Below are 23778 nucleotides of genomic sequence, written 5' to 3' on the forward strand. Positions count from 1 at the left end.
CCAAGTAAGGAAACTGGCAAATCCAGTTCCTCAAAAAATCAAAACCATAAAGCTAGACAAAATTAACATAATTATTCTGTGCTCTGGAAATTGATCAAAGGCATACGATAATCTAAGAAGCATTTATGTTTGAAGAACTGCTAAACTTCAGGTAAGAATCTGAGGAATCTTAGGTGTTCTGGCCTGGGGCTACTCCTATTACGTATCACCACCCCAACTCAATAATGTGGTGGTTCTTCTAGGGTAGGGCAGGATATATGGCTGGCAGCTTTTCTGGTGTGGTTGAGAGAGACACTTTAGAGCCAGGGGCAATGTCGGTACTCAGAAACACTGTCCAGTGACTTCTCAGAAACTGGTGAGTAGGAGGAGGAAGACAGCTTGGATCTGATTGCAGTGGGCCAAACATATTCTTGGGGGAGGCTGAATACATGCATGGTGTACGGAAAGAGGGCCCATGCCTGCCCGCCCCTGGCGCTGCACATACATGCACAGGCAGGGAAGACTGCTTTTACCAATTTAGACAGACAAGAAGAAAGTAAGCAAAAGGGAGGGAAGGAGAGAAGAAAGGAAGGAAGGCAGGAAAGAAGGAAGGAAGGAAGGAAGGAAGGAAGGAAGGGAGAAACAAAATATTAGAAACAACAACAAAATTTCATAATCCATGTTTGTTACATATTATCAAAAATGTAGGGCTGGTGGAGATGATGTGATGTGGGGAAAAAAGTACACTAATGCATTGCTGGTGGGGCTGCAAATTAGTGCAACCACTCTGGAAAGCAGTGTGGAGATTCCTTAGAAAACTTGGAATGGACCCACCATTTGACCCAGCTATCCCACTCCTTGGCCTATACCCAAAGGACTTAAAATCAGCATACTACAGAGATACAGCCACATCAATGTTCATAGCTGCTCAATTCACAATAGCCAGATTGTGGAACCAACCTAGATGCCCTTCAATTGATGAATGGATAAAGAAACTGTGGTATATATATACATACAATGGAATATTACTCAGCTATAAAGAATAATAAAATTATGGCATTTGCAGGCAAATGGATCAAACTGGAGAATATCATGCTAAGTGAGATAAGCCAATCTCAAAAAAACCAAAGGATGAATGATTTCGCTGATAAGCGGATGATGACACATAATGGGGGATGGGAGGGGGGCACAAATGGAGGAAGGAGGGACTGTATAGAGGGAAAAGAGGGGTGGGAGGGGTGGAGTGGAAGGAAAAAATAACAGAATGAATCAAACATCATTACCCTATGTAAATGTATGATTACATAAATGGTATGCTGTTACTCCATGTACAAACAGAAACAACATGTATCCCATTTGTTTACAATAAAAATACATTTTTAAAAAATGTAGGGCTGGGAATGTTTTCTTTGATATGAGGATGCTAATAATTCACACTGGGGGGAAGCTAGGGAAGAATAGAGTTACTTTAGGTAGAGGGGATTGAAGGGAGGGGAGGAGGTATGGGGATAGGAAGGACTGTAGAATGAATCATACGTTATTACTGTATGCACATATATAACTATACCACTGGTGGGGTTGTACATCATGTATAACCAGAAGAATGAGAAATTATACTCCATTATATAGGATGTATCAAAGTGCATTCTACTGTCATGTATAACTCATTAAAACAAACAAAAAATGTATTCTATATAAATCCTACCTGTCAAAACTGCAAAACTGTTAGTTATCTGTCTATGGGGCAGTCACTGGGAGTCAGCCTTATAGTTAGCTCCATATGAGGCAGCACTGGGCAGCCTGGTAGTGATCTCTATATGGACAGACACTGGTTAGGGTGGTTCTTAGATTATGGTAATGTTTTATTCTGCATCTGTGTGCTGGTTACATGGTTCTATGCTCTTTGAAAATTAAAAAACTATACATTTATGATGTGTATGTTTTATACATTGCATTTCAATAAAAATTTTATTAGGAAAAAATGTATGACTGGGGTTGTAACTAAATGGTAGAACACTTGCCAAGCATGTGTGAGGCATTGGGCTTGATTCTCAGTGCCACATATAAATAAATAAAATAAAGGTCCATCAACAACTAAAAAAATATTTTAAATTCAACAACAACAAAAAAATGTGAGGCATGAAAAGAAACACAAAAGGGTAACCCATATTCTGTGGAGTGGGGGAAAGGCAATCAATAATAGTTTCTGCAACTTGGTAGGCTGAAGCAGGAGGATCACAAGTTCACAATCAGCCTCAGCAAAAGCAAGGCACCAAGCAACTCATTGAGATCCTGTCTCTAAATAAAATACAAAATAAGGGCTGGGGATGTGGCTCAGTGGTTGAGTGCCCCTGAGTTCAATCCCCCCAGTCCCCCCAAAAAACAACAACAACAACAACAGTTTCTGTAATGAAGGTTCAATTTAGCAGACAAAGACTTTGAAGCAGCCAAAAAGGATAACAGGGCTAGGGATTTAGTTCAGTGGTAGAATGCTTGCCTAGAATACAGGTAAGGCCCTGGGTTCACCCCAGTACTGGAGAGGTTGGGGGCGGGGAGCTGCTATTATAAAGGACTAAAGACAGTCACATTTAAAGAATGAAGGAAAGTATAAACAACAATGTATCAACACATAGACATTCTTAAGAGGATACAGAAAAATTCAAACATAGCCAATGTAAGTTATGAAACTAAAGAATACAATAACAAATGAAAATTTCATTAAAGGAGCTTGACAGATTTGAGCAGGTAGAAAACTCTAAACTGGAAGAGAAACAAATCAAAACAATGCAATCTGAAATCACAGAGAAAAAAGATTAAAGAAAAATGAACAAAACTTCAGAGACATGTGGGACAACATTAAGCATACTAAATACATGAAAAGAATTCCCAGAAGAGGAAAAATGAAAGGGAAGAGAAAATATTTGAAAAAAAAAAAAAAAAGGTTAAAAACTTTCTAAATTTGATAAAATATATTAATCTACATATCCAAGAACCTCACTAGGGGAATGTTATAAACAATTTCATGCCAACAGTGTCTTTCTACCCTATGGTGGCAGGTACTGACATAAAGATGGCTCTTTTTTTTTTTAAATATAAGCTTTTTGTACTCTTAGTTGAATCCAGACAAGAAATTCAACAAAGATGTTAGGGTATACACTGAGAGCATAGGACACAAACTGAGTATTCTGACTTCTTATCTTTTGGCGTGGGGTATGCTGAGGATAAAACTCAGGGTGTCACACATGCTAGGCAAGTGCTCTCACCCTGAGCTACATCCTCAGCCCTTGACTTTTCATCATTTTTTTTTTTTAATACTGGGAGTTGAATTCAGGTGTTTTGCCACTGAGCTAAATCCTCAGGGATGCTTAACCACCAAGCCACGAGCCATGTCCTCAGTCCTTTCTATTGTTTTATTTTGAGACAGGGTCTTGCTAAGTTGCTTAGGGCCTCAGTAAGTTGCTGAGGCTGGCCTTGAACTTGAGATTCTCTTGCCTAAGCCTCCTGAGTGGCTAGGATATAGCTTCATGGTAAAAGTTCTCCTGTGTTTGGTCATCAGTACAGGGTGTGTATGGGTCAGGGAGGATTCTACAAATAGGCCTTATACTAGGTTTCCCAGACAAGAGCTGAATTTTTGGGATTTTGTTCTTGGTTTATGACCATACTCTTTTTCTAGACCTTATCCCCCATGTGAGGGATGCTTTTCAAGGGTCACAGTGCTCCTAATCCAAGCTAGAACAATCTCTCTCCTAGAACTTTGGGATTTTTATCTCAGAGTTGGGAGTCCCTGCAACTAAATTCAGAGAAAAGATCTACAGTTTACTGTGACCCTTAGAACTTCTCTGATTCCTACATGAAGTCTCACTTCTCAGCTCTTTCTTGGATTCTCAAATATCATAGTACCCTTTGAAATTTGAAGAAGTTTCCTTTAAAAACAACAACTTATGCCAGATACTCAAAATCAAATCAAAAGAATCTTAACTAAATCACCCTTATCTATGTTCTTTATACATTCTCTTTAGCCAAACTTACATTCTCAGATGGAACATAAGCCTTAACATTGATACTTTAAGACTTTAGTTAGGATTCAGTTTAAGAAGATAAATAGGGAAAAGTCAAATAGTAAAAATCATAAAATTCTTTTAAAATTAGGAAGAGGGTTTGGGGTGTAGATCAGAGGTAGAGCACATGCTTAGCAGGTCTTGAATGCAATTCCCAGCACTATTAAATAAATACTTAAACAAACAAACAAATAAGAAAGACTACATCTTTGCTCTTGGGTGTGCTCTTTCTCTCTTTTTGAACTGCTTGCTTTGGGGAAGTAAGTGGCATTTAAGATATGCATGTTGTAATTTATTTGCTGGTTCACCTCATTGGCATGACGCAGTCCTGTGGGAAAGGTACATTTGGAAAGGAACTGAGAGAGGCCTCCAGCCAACAACCAAAAAGGAACTGAGACCCTTAATTAATTTAACAGCTCACGAGGAATAGAGGGTCATTTAAGAAACCCTGGAAGTAGATCCTTCCACTGCCGAGTCTTCTTGTGACACCAGTGCTCAGCGCAGTGGCTTGACTGCAGAGACCTGAAGCAGAGGCACCAGCCTAAATTTCTGACCCATAGAAACTCATAGAGAATAGTTTGTGTTTTAAATCTCCAAGATTTGGAGTGATTTGTATGCAATAGAGAATAATAAAACTTCAAAGGTTTTTATTTTATTTTTTCTCTTTTTGTAGTGCTGGGGATGGAACACAGAACCTCATTATGCCAGGCAAGTGCTCTACCACTGAACTATATCCTGAGTCCCCAAAGATTTTCCTATTTTTCCCCTTCTCTTTTCTTTTTTCTGATACTAGGGATTGAACTCAAGGATGATTTACCACTGAGCTGCATCCCCAGATCTTTTTATTTTCTATTTGGAGACAGGGTCTCCCTAAATTGCCCAGGTTTGCCTTGAACTTGTGATCCTCCTGACTCAGTCTTCTGAGTAGCTGGAATTATAGGCATTCACCACCAAGCTCAGTCCCCCAAAGATTTCTCTGAAAGTTATTTTCACATGGCTTTGCAAAAATTTCAGTTTCTAAGAGTTTTTCATGCTCATTTTTGAAGCTGTACTTTCAAGGATCGATTTATGTTAATAGAGAGCAGAAAAAGTTGATCACATTTATAAATACCCATACATGTTGATAATCTTATAATTCAACACCCTATATGCCTTCAAATTGGATTCCTTGAAGTAGTTTTATGACTCAGAAAGGTCTCTATCACTAGCTGCAGGTGAGAGGAGAAATCTCATTCATCTCTTTCTGAGAAACTTTTTGCTAATTTTGAAGACTTCGTATTTTTAAGGTTTGATTCTAGATTTCATTTGTCAGCATTATAAGCAAAAAGTAGCTTAGTGGAGGTAAATTTTACTGGCAGAAGTGGAGGAAGAAATGATTAGGTTTTTATTTAATAATAGTGGAATAAGGAGTTTAGTCCCTAAAAAATCCCTAAAAAGATCAGTCATGCCAATAGGAGGTATAGGAGGGAAAATCATGTTATGCAATTATGAGACAGATTACCTATTGTGACTTTAACTAAAGGCAGAAACTTCAGGTCCAACACAGGACACAGGACAACTCTGGCCATTTCAGTTCCAAGCTCCCTGTGGAGTTGGCGTCTGGTGGAGTTCAATGGATTCTTTTGCCCAACCCTGCTTTCTTCTCTTTCCTTTCATGAGTGTTAATGCCAAAGGCCTTTCCTAAACAAACATCCTGCACACTAAACTCTTCCTCAAGAGTTCGCTTTCCAGAGAAGCCATCTTGCAGAAATATCTTTCCTTTGCCCAAAGAAAATTCATTTATTTAAGCTTGAATTCAGGATTCATTACAGCATTCAACTGGGGAACTAAATTCATATAATAATAAAAAATAGCTCTAATGTACTTATGATCCCATTTATATGAAATGTCCAGAGAAGGCAAATCTATAGACAGAAAGTCGATTAGTAGTTGCTAGGGCCTGGAGGAGAGGGAACAGCAAAGAGTAACTGATAATGGGTAAAGGGTGATAAAAATATCATTCCATTAAGTGTTGATGGCAACACAACCTTGTGAATATACTAAAGGTCACTGAATTGTATATTTTAAAATAATGAATTTTATAATATGTGAATTGTATCTCCATAAAAATGTTAAAAGCATTAGCTCTAGCATTTTTTTGACTTAGTTCCTGTGAACTTTAGACAGATCTATCAAATATGAAGGTTCTAGTCATCCATTCATCTATGCAATTGACATTTGTCAAGCACCTTCTTCTAGACCTGATATAATAAAAGGTGCTGGGAGATGGGGAAAAGCAAAGTCAATGATACATGGATCTTGAATGTCTTACAGACTAATGGGAAACAGGTGTGGTTTTTATCTCCTACCTTGAGTTGTTTCTCTAGGATGTCTGTTTGGGTTTATATTTGTATCATTATGAACAATTATCACTTCCATGAAAAGGTACTTATTTAGCATCAGATTATCTTTGATGTTGCACTAAGTGCTCTATACTGTGCAGGTCAGACATACTTAAATTCTTTCTCCTGAGCAATTTGCAATCTGACAGAGATGACTACACAGGAAGTCATATGAGGTCATTTTAATTTAAAAATAATTTAGTGAATGAATATGTAAACATATCAGATTAAAAGTTCATATTATGATTAAGCGAAACAATGTATACCGTAGCATTTTTGGAGAAGGTAGACATAAGAAAAATTGACACCTCCATCTAATTAAGTCTGGAAAATGATTATCTCACAAATTGCTTGAGTAATGAAAGAGGCAGTGGGACTAAGCTTCTGTAGAGGGAAGGGAGAAGGGAATTTTCCAGATTTATGGCAAATACAGCAAAAGGGTTAGGTTCTTGGAATCGGGTAGGAAAACTTGCTCCTTTACTTATTAGTTACTTAATTTAATTTAGTATTTAGCTGATTTAACTTCAGTTTCCTCAACTGTAAAGTGGGAATAATAGAAATAGGGTTGTTTTAAAAATTAAACCACATAGGAAAAAAATCACATGTCATTAGTTAACTCAAAATGTTTCAGAAATGACAGTAACATGAGAATTAGAGGAGGAACAAGATGAAAAAATACCTGTAAATTCATTCCTTGAATTTTGGGGAACAGGAATTCATTCAAGGAGAAAAAAAAAATCACAATTGTTACGGGGGGCGGGGGGCTAGAATCATGACAGCTGAAGCTAATTTAATGTTGCTGTTTTCTTTTCTACTTTGACTTTCTAAACTACCTTTATTTTCCACTATTACTTTTAGTTTGAGCATTTTCTTTTTCATCAGTTGATTCAAGTTACTACAACAAAAGGTTATTGAAAGTCTATCTGTACATGACAGACAAAAAGATTAGTTCCTGCCGGAAGTTCAAATATTTCCTAGTCCTTTTCTAAAGCTTTTCCAAAGAAGTGAAAACTTTCAGTTGTAAATCTACCAAAAATTCCAATCTGTTTGATTGCTACTCGCTCGCTGACCACACCAAATCATCTTTCAGCTACTCTGTACCATGACTAGTGCTTGCCTATTAGCTCCTACGCGAATTCAATGTAAACAGCACTTCTTATACCCCTAATTTCAGGATAATCTCTCATAGGGTTTGAAGGCCTTGGGGGAATCCACAGCAGTTACAGGATTAAGCCTTGCCCATCCCGGACCAGCAATAAAGGAGGTGTTTAATAATTAATGAAATTGCGAAATCAGTTCACATTAGGTAATTTATTTTTGAGGAATCTGGAATCCTGTGTGAAAGACTCACTAAAGGACCCTGAGCCATCATCCTGGAGAGAAGAGTTTCAACTGCAGCCAAGCCCCTAACTCGTTGAAAGGTAGGTGCTCCAACCACATCATCCCTCGGAGCCTCAGATTCCCCCTCTACAAAAGAAGGGATAAGGCTGATGGTCCCTCTCGACAGCAATTTTCCAGTCTGAGGCTCACAGACAACATAACACGAATAAAATTTCTTCAAGGACGGCTCGATATGAACACCGTGGTCAAGTTGAATGATTTGCTTTCCGGGTCCAGGAGGTAGGGGTGGCCACAGGGCACCAATCCCGATTAATTTATTAATGCAGTTGCTCAGACGTATCCTTTGAAGCTCGGTGTTTTCCCCGCCTCTAACCAAAACGTGGGGGCCAGAAGAATCATTCCTAAACTTCAAAATCCCGCCCCTGGGAGCGGAGCCCGGCTTAGTCTTGCGCCTGCGTGGTGTGGCTAGAGGGCCAAGGTCGAGCAGGAGCCAGCCCCTCTCTTCTCGTCAAATCACGCGAGATCCTCCCAAGCTCCGCTGCGGTGAGTGGCGCGCTGGGGGTCGCTGGGTTTTCTTAACTCACCGCTGGATGAGGTTTGCGTGGTAAGGGAGGAAACTCCGAACCAGGGTTGACCTCTGACCTTCCTCCAGGAAGTACTGCCCACGCTGGCTTTCTTGCCAAGGATACTAGGGTAGGAAATGCGCGAAAAGGAGGTGTTTTTTGTTTTTAAGAATTGGTAGGGGATGGCGCACGCCTGTAATTCCAGTGACTTGGGAGTCTGAGGCAGGAGGCTTGCAAGTTCGAGGCCAGCCTGGGCAATTTAGCGAAACCTTGTCCAAAAAAATAAAAAGGACTGAGGATGTAGTTCAGTGGTAAAGCACCCCGGGTTAAATCCCCAGTACCCCCCTCAAAAAAAAAAAAAATTGTTGGGGGTTAGCTTAGAGGTAGCTGTGTGTGGTGGTTCTTACCTGTAATCTCAAGAACCTTCCCTCCCCCCAAAAAAAAGGGCTGGAAATGTAGTACAGTGAGAAAGCGCCCCTCCATTTGCTCCCCAGTACTAAATGGGGGTGGGTGGGGGAATTGTTAAGTAACTTCAGGATTGGACATAATTGAGGTGCCTCTGGAAGTTTCACTGCTCTATTGAGTGGTGCCAGGCATAGGGGCAGACTTAAATCATAGAACAAAGCTGACACAGATCTTAATGCTAGCACTGACAGCCTTAGAAATCAGTTTGAAATTTTGGGCTATTGGTGCAGATTATTAGTTATTTCCATGTAAGTAGCTGGTAGAGGAAGATGAGGTCACTGAGAAAGGAAAGAGCCATGCAGGAATTCTCAATGTAAGACTTGGGGAGAGAAGAGGAAAGAACTGGCAGGACAAGCAGAGGTCAGCAAAGTCATTTGTGGTGGAATAATTGAACAAGAACAGAACAGAGAAGGGCTGGGGTTGTAACTCAGTGGTAGAACGCTTGCCTGGCATGTGTGAGGCACTGGGTTCGATTCTCAGCACCACATATAAGTTAATGAATAAAATAAAGATCTATAAACATCTAAAAAAATTTTAAAAAGAATAGTGCTTGCCAGACATATATGTGAAGCCCTGGGTGCGATTTCCCAGTACCAAATGTTTGGAAGCTCATGTTAGGAAACTGGTATGTGAGTATGGGTTCTAGTGTTGTTATTGCAAGTAATGGGACCCTGGACAACCTTCAACCTCTTTGTACCTGCCTTTCCTCCTTTATAAAATGGAAGTAATATTACCAACCTCATAGGGCAGTTTGGGGCTGGGGTTATGTTTAAACAAGATAATGAATATAAAGTCTTTAGCTCAGTTCTTTGGCACTTAGAAAAATTCGGGAAACAGACTGAGAAACCCTTCTTATTCAGGGTCCCACATGACTAGAAGTAGGACATGTACACTGTTCTTATTTCAGTGATCTTTCCCTTGTACAAGGCTGCAAATAGCACACTCTTCATGACTGGTGTCAGAGTGAATTTTTCAGTTGATCATTCATCTGTATTATTTTTGGATATTACTTAGCACCAATTAGGAAACCACTTAGTATCATACCAAATAGGATTTGCTGAGTTTATTTTTTTTTCTCTCCACTTGGAATGAATCTAACACTATCTCCACCCCTCTTCTCAGGTCTTATACTTGGTGCATCTTATTTTAGATGTTAATTTTGTGACTAAACCAAGTACTTTATATTCTTAATGTGTTGTTTGTTGTGCTATTGGGTATAGTACAGTTATCCTACATTTCTTGTATTTGGCACTTGAAAAGTTTCTAATTTAGTATAGAGGGAGAGAACTAGTGTACTTTTTGTTCTGATAATCAGTATTTGGACAGATATACAGTTATGTAATTTTATTTTTGTGGTACTGGATATTGAACCCAGGGGTGCTCTACCACTGAGCTACCTCCCCAGCACTTTTTATTTTGAGACAGGGTCTCACTAAGTTCCCAGGTTGGTCTTGATCTTGCAATCCTCCTGCCTCAACCTCCCAAACAGCTGGGATTATAGGCATGTGCTACTACCCATTTTAAAGAAATATTTAAAAGAAAGAAAGCATACTGTTGAAAGTAGAAGACACACATATAAAACTTCATTTGGAAGGACTCCTCTGATTGACAATTTAGCCATCATAATGCAATTAATAACCACTTAAAGGTAGTTGAACCTACTTTGTTTGGAAAAACTTTTTTAATACTTGCATAATTAACACCCCTGGTGACTTACATTTCCCTGTGAACTTCGTGATGTAATGAAATAGGATGTAGGTAGAACACATTCAAAGATTCCTGCCTAAAAAAAAATGAAACTGAATCTAATCAAGCCTCTAGATTTATTTACTAGTGATAAGTAAGTGGCAAAAATAGAAGAACAGTGCAGATGACACTATGAGGAAGCCATCATAGGACAGTTCACAAAGGAATGAAGAAACAAAGCAGTAGCATGAAATACAAAGTTCCAAATGTATGTGAACTTTGAATCCTGATTCTAATGAATCAACTATAAGAGACATCTTTGAGGCAATCAGAAAATTTCAGTATGTGCTAGGTGTTAGATGATGTTAAGGAATTACCTGTTCAATTAATTTTGTTAGGTGTAATAATAGTATAGTGTTTAGGTTGAAAACAATCCATTATCAACGATGGTTTAACTAAAGGATTTTTGTGTGAAATGGGATAATTCTGGGATTTGCTCTTAAGGTGAATCTGAAAAATACAGTCTTAGCGGGGCAACTTTGTACCCAAAAGGAAAGAATGAATATTGATGGCAACTAGACATTTCTGTTAAAACCAATAAGAATATATAAAAATGTATGTGAGAATATATATAAAACAAGGAAGTAAATAAGATGTATTTCCATGTTCTTCATTCTGTCTCACTGACATTGTTATGGTTTGGATTTGAGGTATCCTCTGAAAAGTCCATGAGGCAGTATAGGAATGTTCAGAGGTGAGAGAGATTAAGATTAGATTCTGGGGGCTGGGGAGATAGCTCAGTTGGTAGAGTGCTTGCCTTGTAAGCACAAGGCCCTGGGTTTGATCCCCAGCACACCCCCCCCCCAAAAAAAAAAAAGATTAGATTATGAGAACTGTGACTTAATCAGTGGATTAATCCATTTGATGGGTTAATAACTGAATGGATTACTGGATAGTAATTGTAGGCAGGTGGGGTGTGGCTGGAATAAGTAGGTCACTGAGGGCATCTTTTCTCTCTACTTCCTGGCTGCCGTGAGTGGACAGCTTTCCTCTGCTGCACCCTCCTGCCATGATATTTTGCCTCACCTCAGGCCCAGAGCAGTGGAGTCAGCCAACCATGGACTGAACCACTGAAACTGAGCCCAAAATTAACTTTTCCTTCTCTTAATTTGTTCTTGTTAGGTATTTTATTCATAGTGATGAAAGACTGACTGACAGATATTTAGTTTTATTTTTTGTGGTCCTGGGGAGCCCAGGGCCTTGTGTATGTTAGGCAAGTACTCTTAACACTGAGCTATATCCCCAACCCTAGACATCTAGTCTTAATAAGGAGTAGAATTCCGTGGGATAGAGTACCTGCAGGAGAGTTGTAGACTGCTCAGAGGCCGTATATGTAAAAGCCCTGTTTGGGGGAGATTTGAGGAAATGGGAGAAAATGTGGGATTTGGGATGAGGAAGTTGTTTCAGGCCCATCTCCTCTACTTACTTCCTTCTGATCATGGTCACAAACTATACCTCAACTTCCTCTGTAAAATGAAGATAGTAATATACTGTCATCTTTCTGTATCCACTGGAGATTGGGCCTAGAACCCAACCATGTTGATACCAAAATCTATATGTTCAGGTCCCTCATATAAATTAGTGGAGTATTTGCTCATAATCTACACACATCATCTTGTGTACTTTAAATCATCTCATATTACTTATAATATGATACAATATGAATGTTATGTACAAGTCTGTACATAGGCACAATACCTTTTTTACAAATAAAAAAAAATTAATATATTTTTTAGTTGTAGGTGGACACAATACCTTTATTTTATTTATTTTTATGTGGTGCTGAGGATCAAGCCCAGTGCCTCACATGTGGTAGGCAAGTGCTCTATCACTGAGCTACAAACCCCAACCATTTATAAATATTTTCAATTCACAATTGGTTGAATTTACTAAGGCAGAGCTCAAGGATATGGGACACTGATTATTTATGTGTATAACTTTGTTATAAGGAATAAGTAATGGAATCTTTGTAAAAGTTCTTTATAAATTAATCATCTCCATGGAAATTCTGTGTTAAGCAGGATTTGAAAAAATACCCACCAAGGCATGGTGTGCACGCCTGTATAGTCCTAGCTACTTAGGAGGCTGAGGCAGGAGGATCACTTGAGCCCATAAGTTCAAGACCAGCCTGGGAAACTTTGTGAGATCCTGTTTCAACAGAAAGGAAGGAAGTGTTGATCCTATGATTATTCAATAACTGGGTGTGGTATATATAAATTACAGGTCCGTAAAAAACACCTTAGTACTATATAGGACTTAGAGAAATATGAATTAATTCAAGGATCCTGTGAAGTTAGAAAGGAGTAGAGATGTGTAAATGAAATTATCAAGTGATACAAGTTAAGGAATTATTAAGTATCAGATGGATTTACAGATGATGGTTAAATGTACAAATGTGCTACTGTATAAAATCTTTACATTTAGAGTTGATGTTCAAGGCTATAATATTGCAGTGTTGTAAAAAATAAGCAATTGATAAAATGATTTTTCTTTGAGCTTTTCAGTGTTATTAGGTACTAAAGATTTAAAAATATCTAATGAAGAAAAACGTGGTAAAGAAATATATTAACTTAAAGAATATTGCTTAACATTTAAAAAAATCAAACAACTTAAACATATAGGATGGAAAATTTTAAATAGTAGTTAAGAGATTGACTCTGGAATGTCAGAAAACTCGGGATTGAATCTCAACCACTTCAGGTAAGTGTTTTAAGCCTTTTAAGGTACAGTTTACTCATCTTTAAAACGAGTATAATAATAGGGTTGTGAGGAGATTAAGTGAGAGACCATATATAGAGATCATTCACAGCAATGCTTGGCACATAGTAAACTTTAAGGACTTGATTTTCTCACTTTTACTGGTGAAGCAGAGGATAGTGCCAGCACTGGAACTTCATTTTGCTTCTTTGTTTAGCTCAAATGATAAACCCTGAATAAATGAAACCTTTACTTTTGGGGCCATTCTATACAGAATTTCCTGTGCGAAGAAGATGTGAAAATGATTTTGGGCTAACTGGGTATAGTGGCTCAGGAGGCTGAGGCAGGAGGGTCAAAGTTCAAAACCAGCCTCAGCAACTTAGTGAGACCCTAAACAACTTAGGGAGAGACTGTCTCAAAATGAAAAAATAATAAGGGCCGGAATGTGGCTCGGTGGTTAAGATCCCATGGGTTCAATCTCTGGAACCATTAAAAAAAAATATGCTTTAGGGCACCTGTAGTCCCAACTACTGAAGAGGTTGAGGTAGGAGAATCACTTCAGGTCAGCCAGGCAACATAGCAAAACCTTGTCTCAAAAACCCAAAACAATAACAAAAACCCAGCTTTGATGTGTTTGCTTTTTGTCAGCAAAACTATTAAAGAGCCCTTGGGAGAATGGACTTTTTACATCTCACCTGCAAAACCAGCCCCAGTCACTTAGGCAGGAAGGAGAGATAAGGCGGGAAAGAACTGGAGAACAAAAGATTTTCTTATAAAAACAGAAACGGGGGAATGTAATGTACAAAGCTGCTCTCCCCACCCTTTCTGTTGCAGCCATTTCCCTGCCTACAACTGCTGTCAGTCTGTGAATATCCTAGCTAGCTATTGGTTTATCAGCAGCTTGCAAGTATCCTTCTCCATTATTGGTCCCCCCGTTAGCCTGGTGGGATTCTTAAAGATAGCTTCACCACCATCTTCTCTCTTGCTTTCTCTCCCCTGACTCACTTTCTTTCTCCTCCTTGCTTTTCCACTTTCTCTAGTGCGTGCTCTTTCTCTTTCCTTTCACTTTTCCTCTCATTTTCTCTCTTACCCTGCAGGGAAACACTCTGTTTGCTTAATAAACTCCCTTATGTGAAAAAAAAAACCACAAAAAACAAAAAACTACTAAAGAATTTCCATGTTGCTAAATGAATAAAAGAATCTTTAAAAATTTGATTATATCACAATACCAGAACTTCAACTATACTACAAAGCAATAGTAACAAAAATGGCACAGTATTGGCACCAAAATAGACATGTAGATCAATGGTACAGAAGAGAGGACACAGATACAAACCCAAATAAATACAATTTTCTCATATTAGACAAAGGTGCCAAAAACATGCATGGAGAAAAGATAGCCTCTTCAACAAATGGTACTGGGAAAACTGGAAATCCATATGCAACAGAATGAAGCTAAACCCCTATCTCTCAGCCTGCACAAAAATCAACTCAAAATGAATCAAAGACCTTGGAATCAGACCAGATACCCTGCATCTTATAGAAGAAAAAGTAGGTCCAAATCTTCAACTTGTTGGCTTAGGATCAGACTTCCTTAACAGGACTCCCATAGCACAAGACATAAAAGCAAGAATCAATAACTGGGATAGATTCAAACTAACTAGCTTTCAGCAAAGGAAACTATCAGCAATGTGAAGAGAGAGCCTACAGAGTGGGAGAAAATCTTTGCCACTCATACTTCAGATAGAGCACTAATTTCCAGAATATATGAAGAACTCAAAAAACTCTACACCAAGAATACAAATAACCCAATCAACAAATGGGCTAAGGAAATGAACAGACACTTCACAGAAGAAGATCTACAAACAATCAACAGATACATGAAAAAATGTTCACCATCTTTAGTAATAAGAGAAATGCAAATCAAAACTACCCTAAGATTCCATCTCACCCCAACTAGAATGGCGATTATCAAGAATACAAGCAACAATAGGTGTTGGTGAGGATGTGGAGAAAAAGGTACACTCATACATTGCTGGTGGGGTTGCAAATGAGTGCAGCCACTCTGGAAAGCAGTGTGGAGATTCCTTAGAAAACTTGGAATGGACCCACCATTTGACCCAGCTATCCCACTCCTTGGCCTATACCCAAAGGACTTAAAGTCAGCATACTACAGAGATACAGCCACATCAATGTTCATAGCTGCTCAGTTCACAATAACCAGATTGTGGATCCAACCTAGATACCCCTCAATTGAATGGATAAACTGTGGTATATATATATATATATATATATATATATATATATATATATATACACAATGGAATACTACTCAGCCATAAAGAATAATAAAATTATGGCATTTGCAGGCAAATGGATGAAATTGGAGCATATCATGCTAAGTGAAATAAGCCAATCTCAAAAAACCAAAGGACGAATGATCTCGCTGATAAGCAGTTGATGATACATAATGGGGGTGGGAGGGAGACAAGAATGGAGGAAGGAGGAACTGTATAGAGGGAAAAAAGGGAAGGGAGGGGTGGGGGGAAGGGAAAAAATAACAGAATGAATCAAATACCATTACCCTATGTAAATGTATGATTATACAAATGGTATGCCTCTATTTCATGTACAGACAGAAACAACTTCTACCCCATTTGTTTACAATAAAAAATTTGATTATAACTGGGCATGGTGGCACACACCTGTAATCTCAGCGGCTTGGGAGGCGGAGGCAGGAGAATTGCAAGTTCAAAGCCAGTCTCAGCAGTTTAGAGAGGACCTGTCTCTAAATAAAATACAAAATATAGGACTGGGGATGTGGCTCAGTAATCAAGTGTCCCTGAGTTCAACACCAGTACCAAAAAAATAAATAAATAAAAATAAAAATATTGATTATATCTCAGTTAACCAGTTAGTGTTTTTTATTTTGCCTCTAGATTAACTAGGTATCTCTGGAGGAATATATCATTTTTCTTTTTAAAAAATTTTTTTAGTTCTTGATGGACCTTTATTTTATTTATTTATTTACTTATTTATATGCAGTGCTGAGAATTAAACCCAGTGCCTCACACATGCTAGGCAAGCACTACCACTAAGCCCCAATTCCAGCCCCCATATTTTTCCTTAGATCAAGCCATTCTAGGATGCTTAATCATGGTGGTATGAAGATGAAATGTGCTTGAATTGTGTAAGGCCAAATCACTTTGCCTCCTTCAGTCTTAAGTAAAATTGTTCCTATTAGCTAAGAATTCTAACTGAATTTAGTTTTTCTTCATATATTTGCTTTAGGAGGCAAACTCTGACAGGAAAGTATATCTCTTTTAGATCCCAAATATTTATTTTTCCTCTCTATTCAGAAGCACAAGTGGATTTCTTTTTTAAGTTGTTGACTGCTGTTAGCTTTTTGTCACTGTGAACAATATACCCGATATAAACAACTCAAAGGAGGAAAGATTTGTTGTGGCTCATGGTTTCAGAGGTTTCGGTCCATGTGAGCTGGCCCCATTGCTTTAGCCCTCCAGGCAAGACAGCATCATGGCAGAAGGTCGTGAAGGAGGAAGGCTGCTCGGCTCAGGGCGTCTGGGAAGCAGAGAGAGAGCGTGTGCTGATGAAGTCGGAGCTCTTGAGACCCAGTCGTTTCCTAACAGCCCCACCTCTGAACATTGTTGCACTGGGGACCAAGCCTTTGGGGGACATTCCGGATCCAAGCATAACAAATACTTTAGATCTTTCTTGTGATTTAAACATTTTTCTATTTGTAGGAATTATTTCATAAAGAAATCTGGTGAGTCAACTGCACAGTGATGATTGTACAACGAGTGGTATTAAATTCCCGACCTGGTAGGTATTTGTAATGAATGAATAATTGTAGTTTTTGATAATTGCTAATGAATATGGAGGAATAAAAAGTAATATGCTATTAATAATGGTAAACTAAGGTAGTAAAATATTAAGACAATATAATAGGACTGGGGTTGTGGCTCAGTGGTAGAGCACTTGCTAGCACATGTGAGGCACTGGGTTTGATTCTCAGCACCACATGTAAATAAATGAATAAAATAAAGGCCCATCAACCACAACAAAAATTTTTTTTAAAAAGACGATATAATAGAAGAAACTCTAAACAATGTAATACTTTTTCAAACGACAACTTATCAAGACCATTGTCGATGAGACAGGGTATTTTAGAATCATAACATTTGAAAACCACATATTACAAATAAGAGTGGTTTTTTATTTTGGGAGAGGTTTTATTGGATATTGAAACCAAGGGTGATTAACCACTGAGCCACATCCCCAGTCCTTTTTACATTTTATTTTGAGACAGTGTCTCACTATGTTGCTTAGGGCCTTGCTAAGTAACTGAGGCTGGTTATGAACTTAAGTTCCTCCTGCCTCAGCCCTCTAAACCACTGGGATTACAGGTGTGCGCCACTGCACCCAGCTGTATTTTTTCTTATAGTAGGTATTATTGAATTTTTTTCAGGGGAGGGGTACCAGGGATTAAACCCAGAGGGACTTAACCACTGAGCAACATCCTCAACCTTTTTTTATTTTTTATTTTGAGACAGGATCTTACTAAGTTGCTTAGGGCCTTGCTAAATCGCTGCGGCTTGTCTTAAATTTGTATCCTCCTGCCTTAGCCTCCCAAATTACTGGGATTACGGGCGTATGCCACCAGACCTGGAGGTAGCGTTGATTTTTTTTTGTGTGTGTGTGGGAGTGGTGCTGGGGATTGAACTCAGGGGCACTTGACCACTGAGCCACATCCCAGTCCCCCCCCCCCTTTTTTTTGTATTTTATTTAGAGACAGGGTCTCACTGAGTTTCTTAGTGCCTCACTTTTGCTGAGGCTGACTTTGAACTCAAGATCCTCCTGCCTTAACCTCCCGAGTCCCTGGGATTACAAGAATGCACCACTGCGCCCTGTGGTATTATTGATTCTTAAAATTTGTTTTTCTGTTTTATGTGAAATATACTCACTTATATTAGAGTTACTTCTAACCAAATCATAGAATCTTAAGTATGAAAGTAACCTGAAAAATTTGTGCCCGCTGTTGCCTTGGTTTTACTACTCATCTACTGTATGATCTGAGGAAGTCATGTAACTTTTTTGACCTTGGTTTTAGAAAAGTGGGCAGTTAGAATAAGATCCTTACATTCTAAATCCCAGCTACTTGGGAGGCTGACTAGGAGAATCCCAAGTTTGAGGCCAGCCTAGGCAACTTGGTAAGACCCTATCTCAAAATAAATAGGGCAGAGGATATAGCTCGGTGGTAGATCACATATGGGTTCAATCCCCAGCGCTGGGGGAGGGAGGAGATCTTTACATTTTATTTCCACCCTAGAAATTTGATGATTCTTAAATAAGTAGTTTGCTTATGTTAAATGTCATCAAAACTGAGTAAACTTTTAGTAATGACATTTTCTGCTTACAGACTTTTCTCCTGCCACAATATTTCTAATTTGTTGATTTTAAAAATGTTTTTAATGTTCATTTAAGTTTCCTTTTGTGGACTGGGGTTGTAGCTCAGTGGTAGAGCCCTTACTTAGCACATGTGAGGCACTGGGTTCAATCTTCAGCACCACATAAAAGAACGCTGAGTGTGATTTTATGCTCTTTGAAATCCTTCTGAATTTTTAAAACAGGTGAGGTGATTTACCTATAATCATTTAAAAAAATAAAATTTGAAGTTTACAGCACTCTTTCAAAAGAACTTCTTGGAGAGTATCAAGAGTGATGAACACTGCTTGAGACTATTCTGAGTCATTGCTATAATGTCAGAGAAATTACAAGACGATATAGATTTATTCTTGCCTGTTTTAAAAGGGAGTGCTCTGAATCCCAAGTGATTTTAAAAATAGTAACTGTATAGGGAAGTGACTTTTTGACTTTATATGTATATATTTATATATATAGCATATATATATGTATGTATGTATATATATGTGTGTATTTTTAAAATAAATTTTTAGTTGTAGATGGACACAATACCTTTATTTTATTTTATTTATTTTTATGTGGTTCTGAGGATTGAACCCAGTATCTCACACATGCTAGGCAAGCACTCTACCACTAAGCTACAACCCCAGCCCCTTGACTTTATATTTTTGCCTGATATTTTAGGAAAAAATGGTAATCCAGTGGCAGAGAATTTCAGAGTGGAAGAAGTCAGTATACCAGATGATATTAATGAAGGACAAGTACAAGTTAGAACTCTTTATCTTTCTGTGGATCCTTACATGGTAAGAATCAAGATGTGATTTGGTGAAAAATAATTTTATTTTCATATGGTTGCATCAGAATTTTATTGTGCTCTCTATCCTTATGGATAATAAATATTTGGGCAGTTGTATCTTGGCACCTGTGAATTACAGATTACCTTATTTTATTCACTGCAGTTATTAAGGAATGTTATAGAAGGAATGTTTTTATAATAGTAGTATATGTGGTTAACGAGGTTCTTCCAAATGTCCAGATCATTCCCAGTAATAAGTAAAGCTTGAATAATAAAGTAGGGTGGTTGGAAGTTCCCTCAGAAGATCTAGTTTAAAAGGCAGGCTGTGTGTGAGACCTTGATTCTAATTGATCTCTTTTTGAAAGGAGTGGACTCATTCATTGCTACATTTAGATTAGGGAGAGTTCTTGAAAAGGTGTATATTGCTGAGGAAGGCAATTAAGAAACCATCAGGCACAAGGCCTTAAGCTTAAATTTAAGTACTGGCTTCTTGCTTTGTTTGTCTCATAGTCTTCGTTATTCTTAACTTCACCTCATGCCCGTGGCAAGCACATCTCCATCAGTTTACCTCCTGCTGTCAAGAGTCTCAATGCTTAGAATCAGATTGCCGAGATTGGAAAATAGGCCAATTTATCTACTTTATAGGTTACTGACCCACTATACTAGTTTCCTGTTGCTACTATAGCACATTACTATAAACTTTGTGACTCTAAACGACAGAAATACATTATCTTATGGTTATGGAGATTTGAGGTTAAAAATGAGCCTCATGGGGTTAAAATCAAGGTTTTGGCACGGCTGCATTTGTTCTAAAGGCTCTAGGACTATGTGTTTTGTTCTCCCCTTGTGGCCTCTAGAGGCTGCCCATGTTCCTCGAATTGGCCCTTTATTACTCCAACCCTTTGCATCAGTCATCACATCTCTGACTCTTCTTCTTCTCTTATCAGGACCCTTGTGATTTCAGTTGGCCCACAGGGATAATCCAGGATACTTCTTCCCATCTCTAGATCTTTAAATTAATCACATCTACACAGTCTCTTTTGCCTTATTGACAGGTTCCAGAGATTAGGACATGGACATCTTTGGGGGTCATTATTCTTCCTACCACACCAGCCTCTGGGTTGGAATATCCAGGGGTCTTATGCCCCCACTAGATCCATTAGCTTTGGTTGGAGGGAGAGTTTGGGCAAGCACTGTCCCCTGTAGTCAGTCAAAATACTCTTAGAAAAATCCCTTAAATTGGTCTTAAATCAGTAGGATCTAGCCCGTTGGAAACTCAAACATTTAGAATCGTTCTGTCTGTTCAAATAATGTGATTTGCCAAAGCTTTCATTCCCTGGGCTTCAGCTGCCCTTCATTTTAGACTGTTCCTGTTCCTCACCTTTTATTTTGTTTATTCATTTATCAGTTGAGGAACATGTGGGTAATTTCCACAATTTGGCTATTATGAATAATTTTGCTGTGAACATTTGTGTACACTTTTTTTTGTGGATCATGTTTTATTTCTCTTTCATATATACCTTGGAGTAGAGTTGCTAAGTCATGTATTAACTAGGTTCAACCTTTTTTTCCCCCTCAGCACTGGGAATTGGACCCAGGGGTTCTCTGTCAGTGAGGTACATTCCTAACCCTTTTTATTGTTTGAGACAGGGTCTCGCTAAGTTGCAGAGGCTGACCTACAACTTGCACTCTTCCTCCCTCACCTTCCTGAGTTGCTGGAATTACAGGTGTGCACTACCATGCCCAACTTTTAGTTTTTATATTGAAGTGGGATTTTGCTAAGTTACCTAGGCCGACCTTGAACTTTTGAGGTTAGCCTCGAGCTTACCATCCTCCTGCCTCAGTCTCCTGAGTCTCTGGAATTAGAGGTGTGCACCATTGTACCTGACTATGTTTAACCTTTTCAGGAACTATCAAATTCTTTTCCAAAATGATTACAACACTTTACAGTCCCACAAGAAGTAAATAAGGGGTCTAGTTTCTCCACACCTTCACTAACACATATCTTTATTATAGCCATTCTAGTTGGTGTGAAGTGGTATCTCATTGTGGTTTCATTTTGCATTTCCCTGATGGTTAATTTTGAGCATGTTGTCATGTGCTTATTGACCATTCGTTTATTTTTTAAGAACTGTCTATTAAAATCTCTTACATATTTTAAAAATCAGATTATCTGTCTTTATTATTGAATTATAAGAGTACTTTTTTTTGTAGCCTCTATGACTACTGAAAGCCTCTAAGTTTAGCATAATTGCTATTACCCAAGTAGTAACTGATTAGGCTCTAAATCCTGAATACACACTATGATCTGTGTAATCTCTACCATCTCAGTAGTCCCTAGGAACATTTTTTTTTTTTACATTGCTACCAAAGAAAATTTAATACTTTTTTTTCTCTTTTATAATTTAATTATTTATTTATTTTTTATTGTAAACAAACGGGATACATGTTGTTTCTCTGTTTGTACATGGAGTAAAGGCATACCATTTGTGTAATCATAAATTTACATAGGGTAATGTTGTTTGATTCATTCTGTTATTTTTTCCCTCCCCCCCACCCCTCCCCCCCCTCTTTTCCCTCTATACAGTCCTTCCTTCCTCCATTCTTGCCACCGTCCTTAACCCTAACCCTAAACCTAACCCTAACACTAACCCCTCCCACCCCCCATTATATGTCATCATCCACTTATCAGCGAGATCATTCGTCCTTTGGTTTTTTGAGATTGGCTTATCTCACTTAGCATCATATTCTCCAATTTCATCCATTTGCCTGCAGATGCCATAATTTTATCATTCTTTATGGCAGAGTAATATTCCATTGTGTATATATGCCACAGTTTCTTTATCCATTCATCAATTAAAGGGCCTCTAGGTTCCACAATCTGGCTATTGTGAATTGAGCAGCAATGAACATTGATGTGGCTGTATCTCTGTAGTATGCTGACTTTAAGTCCTTTGGGTATAGACCAAGGAGTGGGATAGCTGGGTCAAATGGTGGTTCCATTCCAAGCTTTCTGAGGAATCTCCACACTGCTTTCCAGAGTGGCTGCACTAATTTGCAACCCCACCAGCAATGTATGAGTGTACCTTTTTCTCCACATCCTCACCAACACCTATTGTTGCTTGTATTCTTGATAATTGCCATTCTAGTTGGGGTGAGATGGAATCTTAGGGTAGTTTTGATTTGCATTTCTCTTATTACTAAAGATGGTGAACATTTTTTCATGTATCTGTTGATTGTTTGTAGATCTTCTTCTGTGAAGTGTCTGTTCATTTCCTTAGCCCATTTGTTGATTGGGTTATTTGTATTCTTGGTGTAGAGTTTTTTGAGTTCTTTATAGATTCTGGAAATTAGTGCTCTATCTGAAGTATGAGTGGCAAAGATATTCTCCCACTCTGTAGGCTCTCTCTTCACATTACTGATAGTTTCCTTTGCTGAGAGAAAGCTATTTAGTTTGAATCTATCCCAGTTATTGATTCTTGCTTTTATGTCTTGTGCAATGGGAGTCCTGTTCAGGAAGTCTGATCCTATGCCGACATGTTGAAGATTTGGACCTACTTTTTCTTCTATAAGATGCAGGGTCTCTGGTCTGATTCCAAGGTCCTTGATCCATTTTGAATTGGTTTTTGTGCAGGGTGAGAGATAGGGGTTTAGTTTCATTCTGTTGCATATGGATTTCCAGTTTTCCCAGTACCATTTGTTGAAGAGGCTATCTTTTCTCCATTGCATGTTTTTGGCACCTTTGTCTAGTATGAGAAAATTGTATTTATTTGGGTTTGTGTCCGTGTCCTCTATTTTGTACCATTGATCTACCTGTCTATTTTGGTACCAATACCATGACATTTTTGTTACTATTGCTTTGTAATATAGTTGAAGGTCTGGTATTGCAATACCCGCTGCTTCGCTCTTCCTGCTAAGGATTGCTTTAGCTATTCTAGTTTTCTTATTCTTCCAAATGAATTTCATGATTGCTTGCTCTATTTCTGTGAGATACGTCATTGGGATTTTAATTGAAATCGCATTGAATCTGTATAGCACTTTTGGTAGTATGGCCATTTTGACAATATTAATTCTGCCTATCCAAGAACATGGGAGATCTTTCCAACTTCTAAGATTTTCTTTAATTTCTTTCTTTAGTGTTCTGTAGTTTTCATTGTAGAGGTCTTTCACCTCTTTTGTGAGATTGATTCCCAAGTATTTTATTTTTTTCGAGGCAATTGGGAATGGGGTAGTTTTCCTAACTTCTCTTTCTGAAGATTCATCACTTATGTATAAAAATGCATTGGATTTGTGAGCATTGATCTTAT

The 23778-nt window shown here is 38.3% G+C and overlaps 1 protein-coding gene across 6 annotated transcripts in view; it reads left to right on the top strand.

Annotated features, from left to right (window-relative positions):
- Positions 1-7764: 7764 nt before the first annotated feature.
- The window catches only part of Ptgr2 (prostaglandin reductase 2), a 56608-nt gene continuing 40594 nt past the window's right edge, over positions 7765-23778 (top strand). The window contains exons 1-3 of one of the 6 annotated variants that reach the window (XM_047538366.1): positions 7765-7839; positions 16995-17073; positions 19360-19478. In XM_047538366.1, the coding sequence (XP_047394322.1) occupies positions 17037-17073; positions 19360-19478 (156 nt within the window). In that variant the 5' untranslated portion in view covers positions 7765-7839; positions 16995-17036. The other 5 variants (XM_047538378.1, XM_047538356.1, XM_047538361.1 and 2 more) reach the window with 5 other exon arrangements.

This window comes from Sciurus carolinensis, chromosome 2 (genome assembly GCF_902686445.1).
Source record: "Sciurus carolinensis chromosome 2, mSciCar1.2, whole genome shotgun sequence".
Classification (NCBI taxonomy): Eukaryota; Metazoa; Chordata; class Mammalia; order Rodentia; family Sciuridae; genus Sciurus; species Sciurus carolinensis.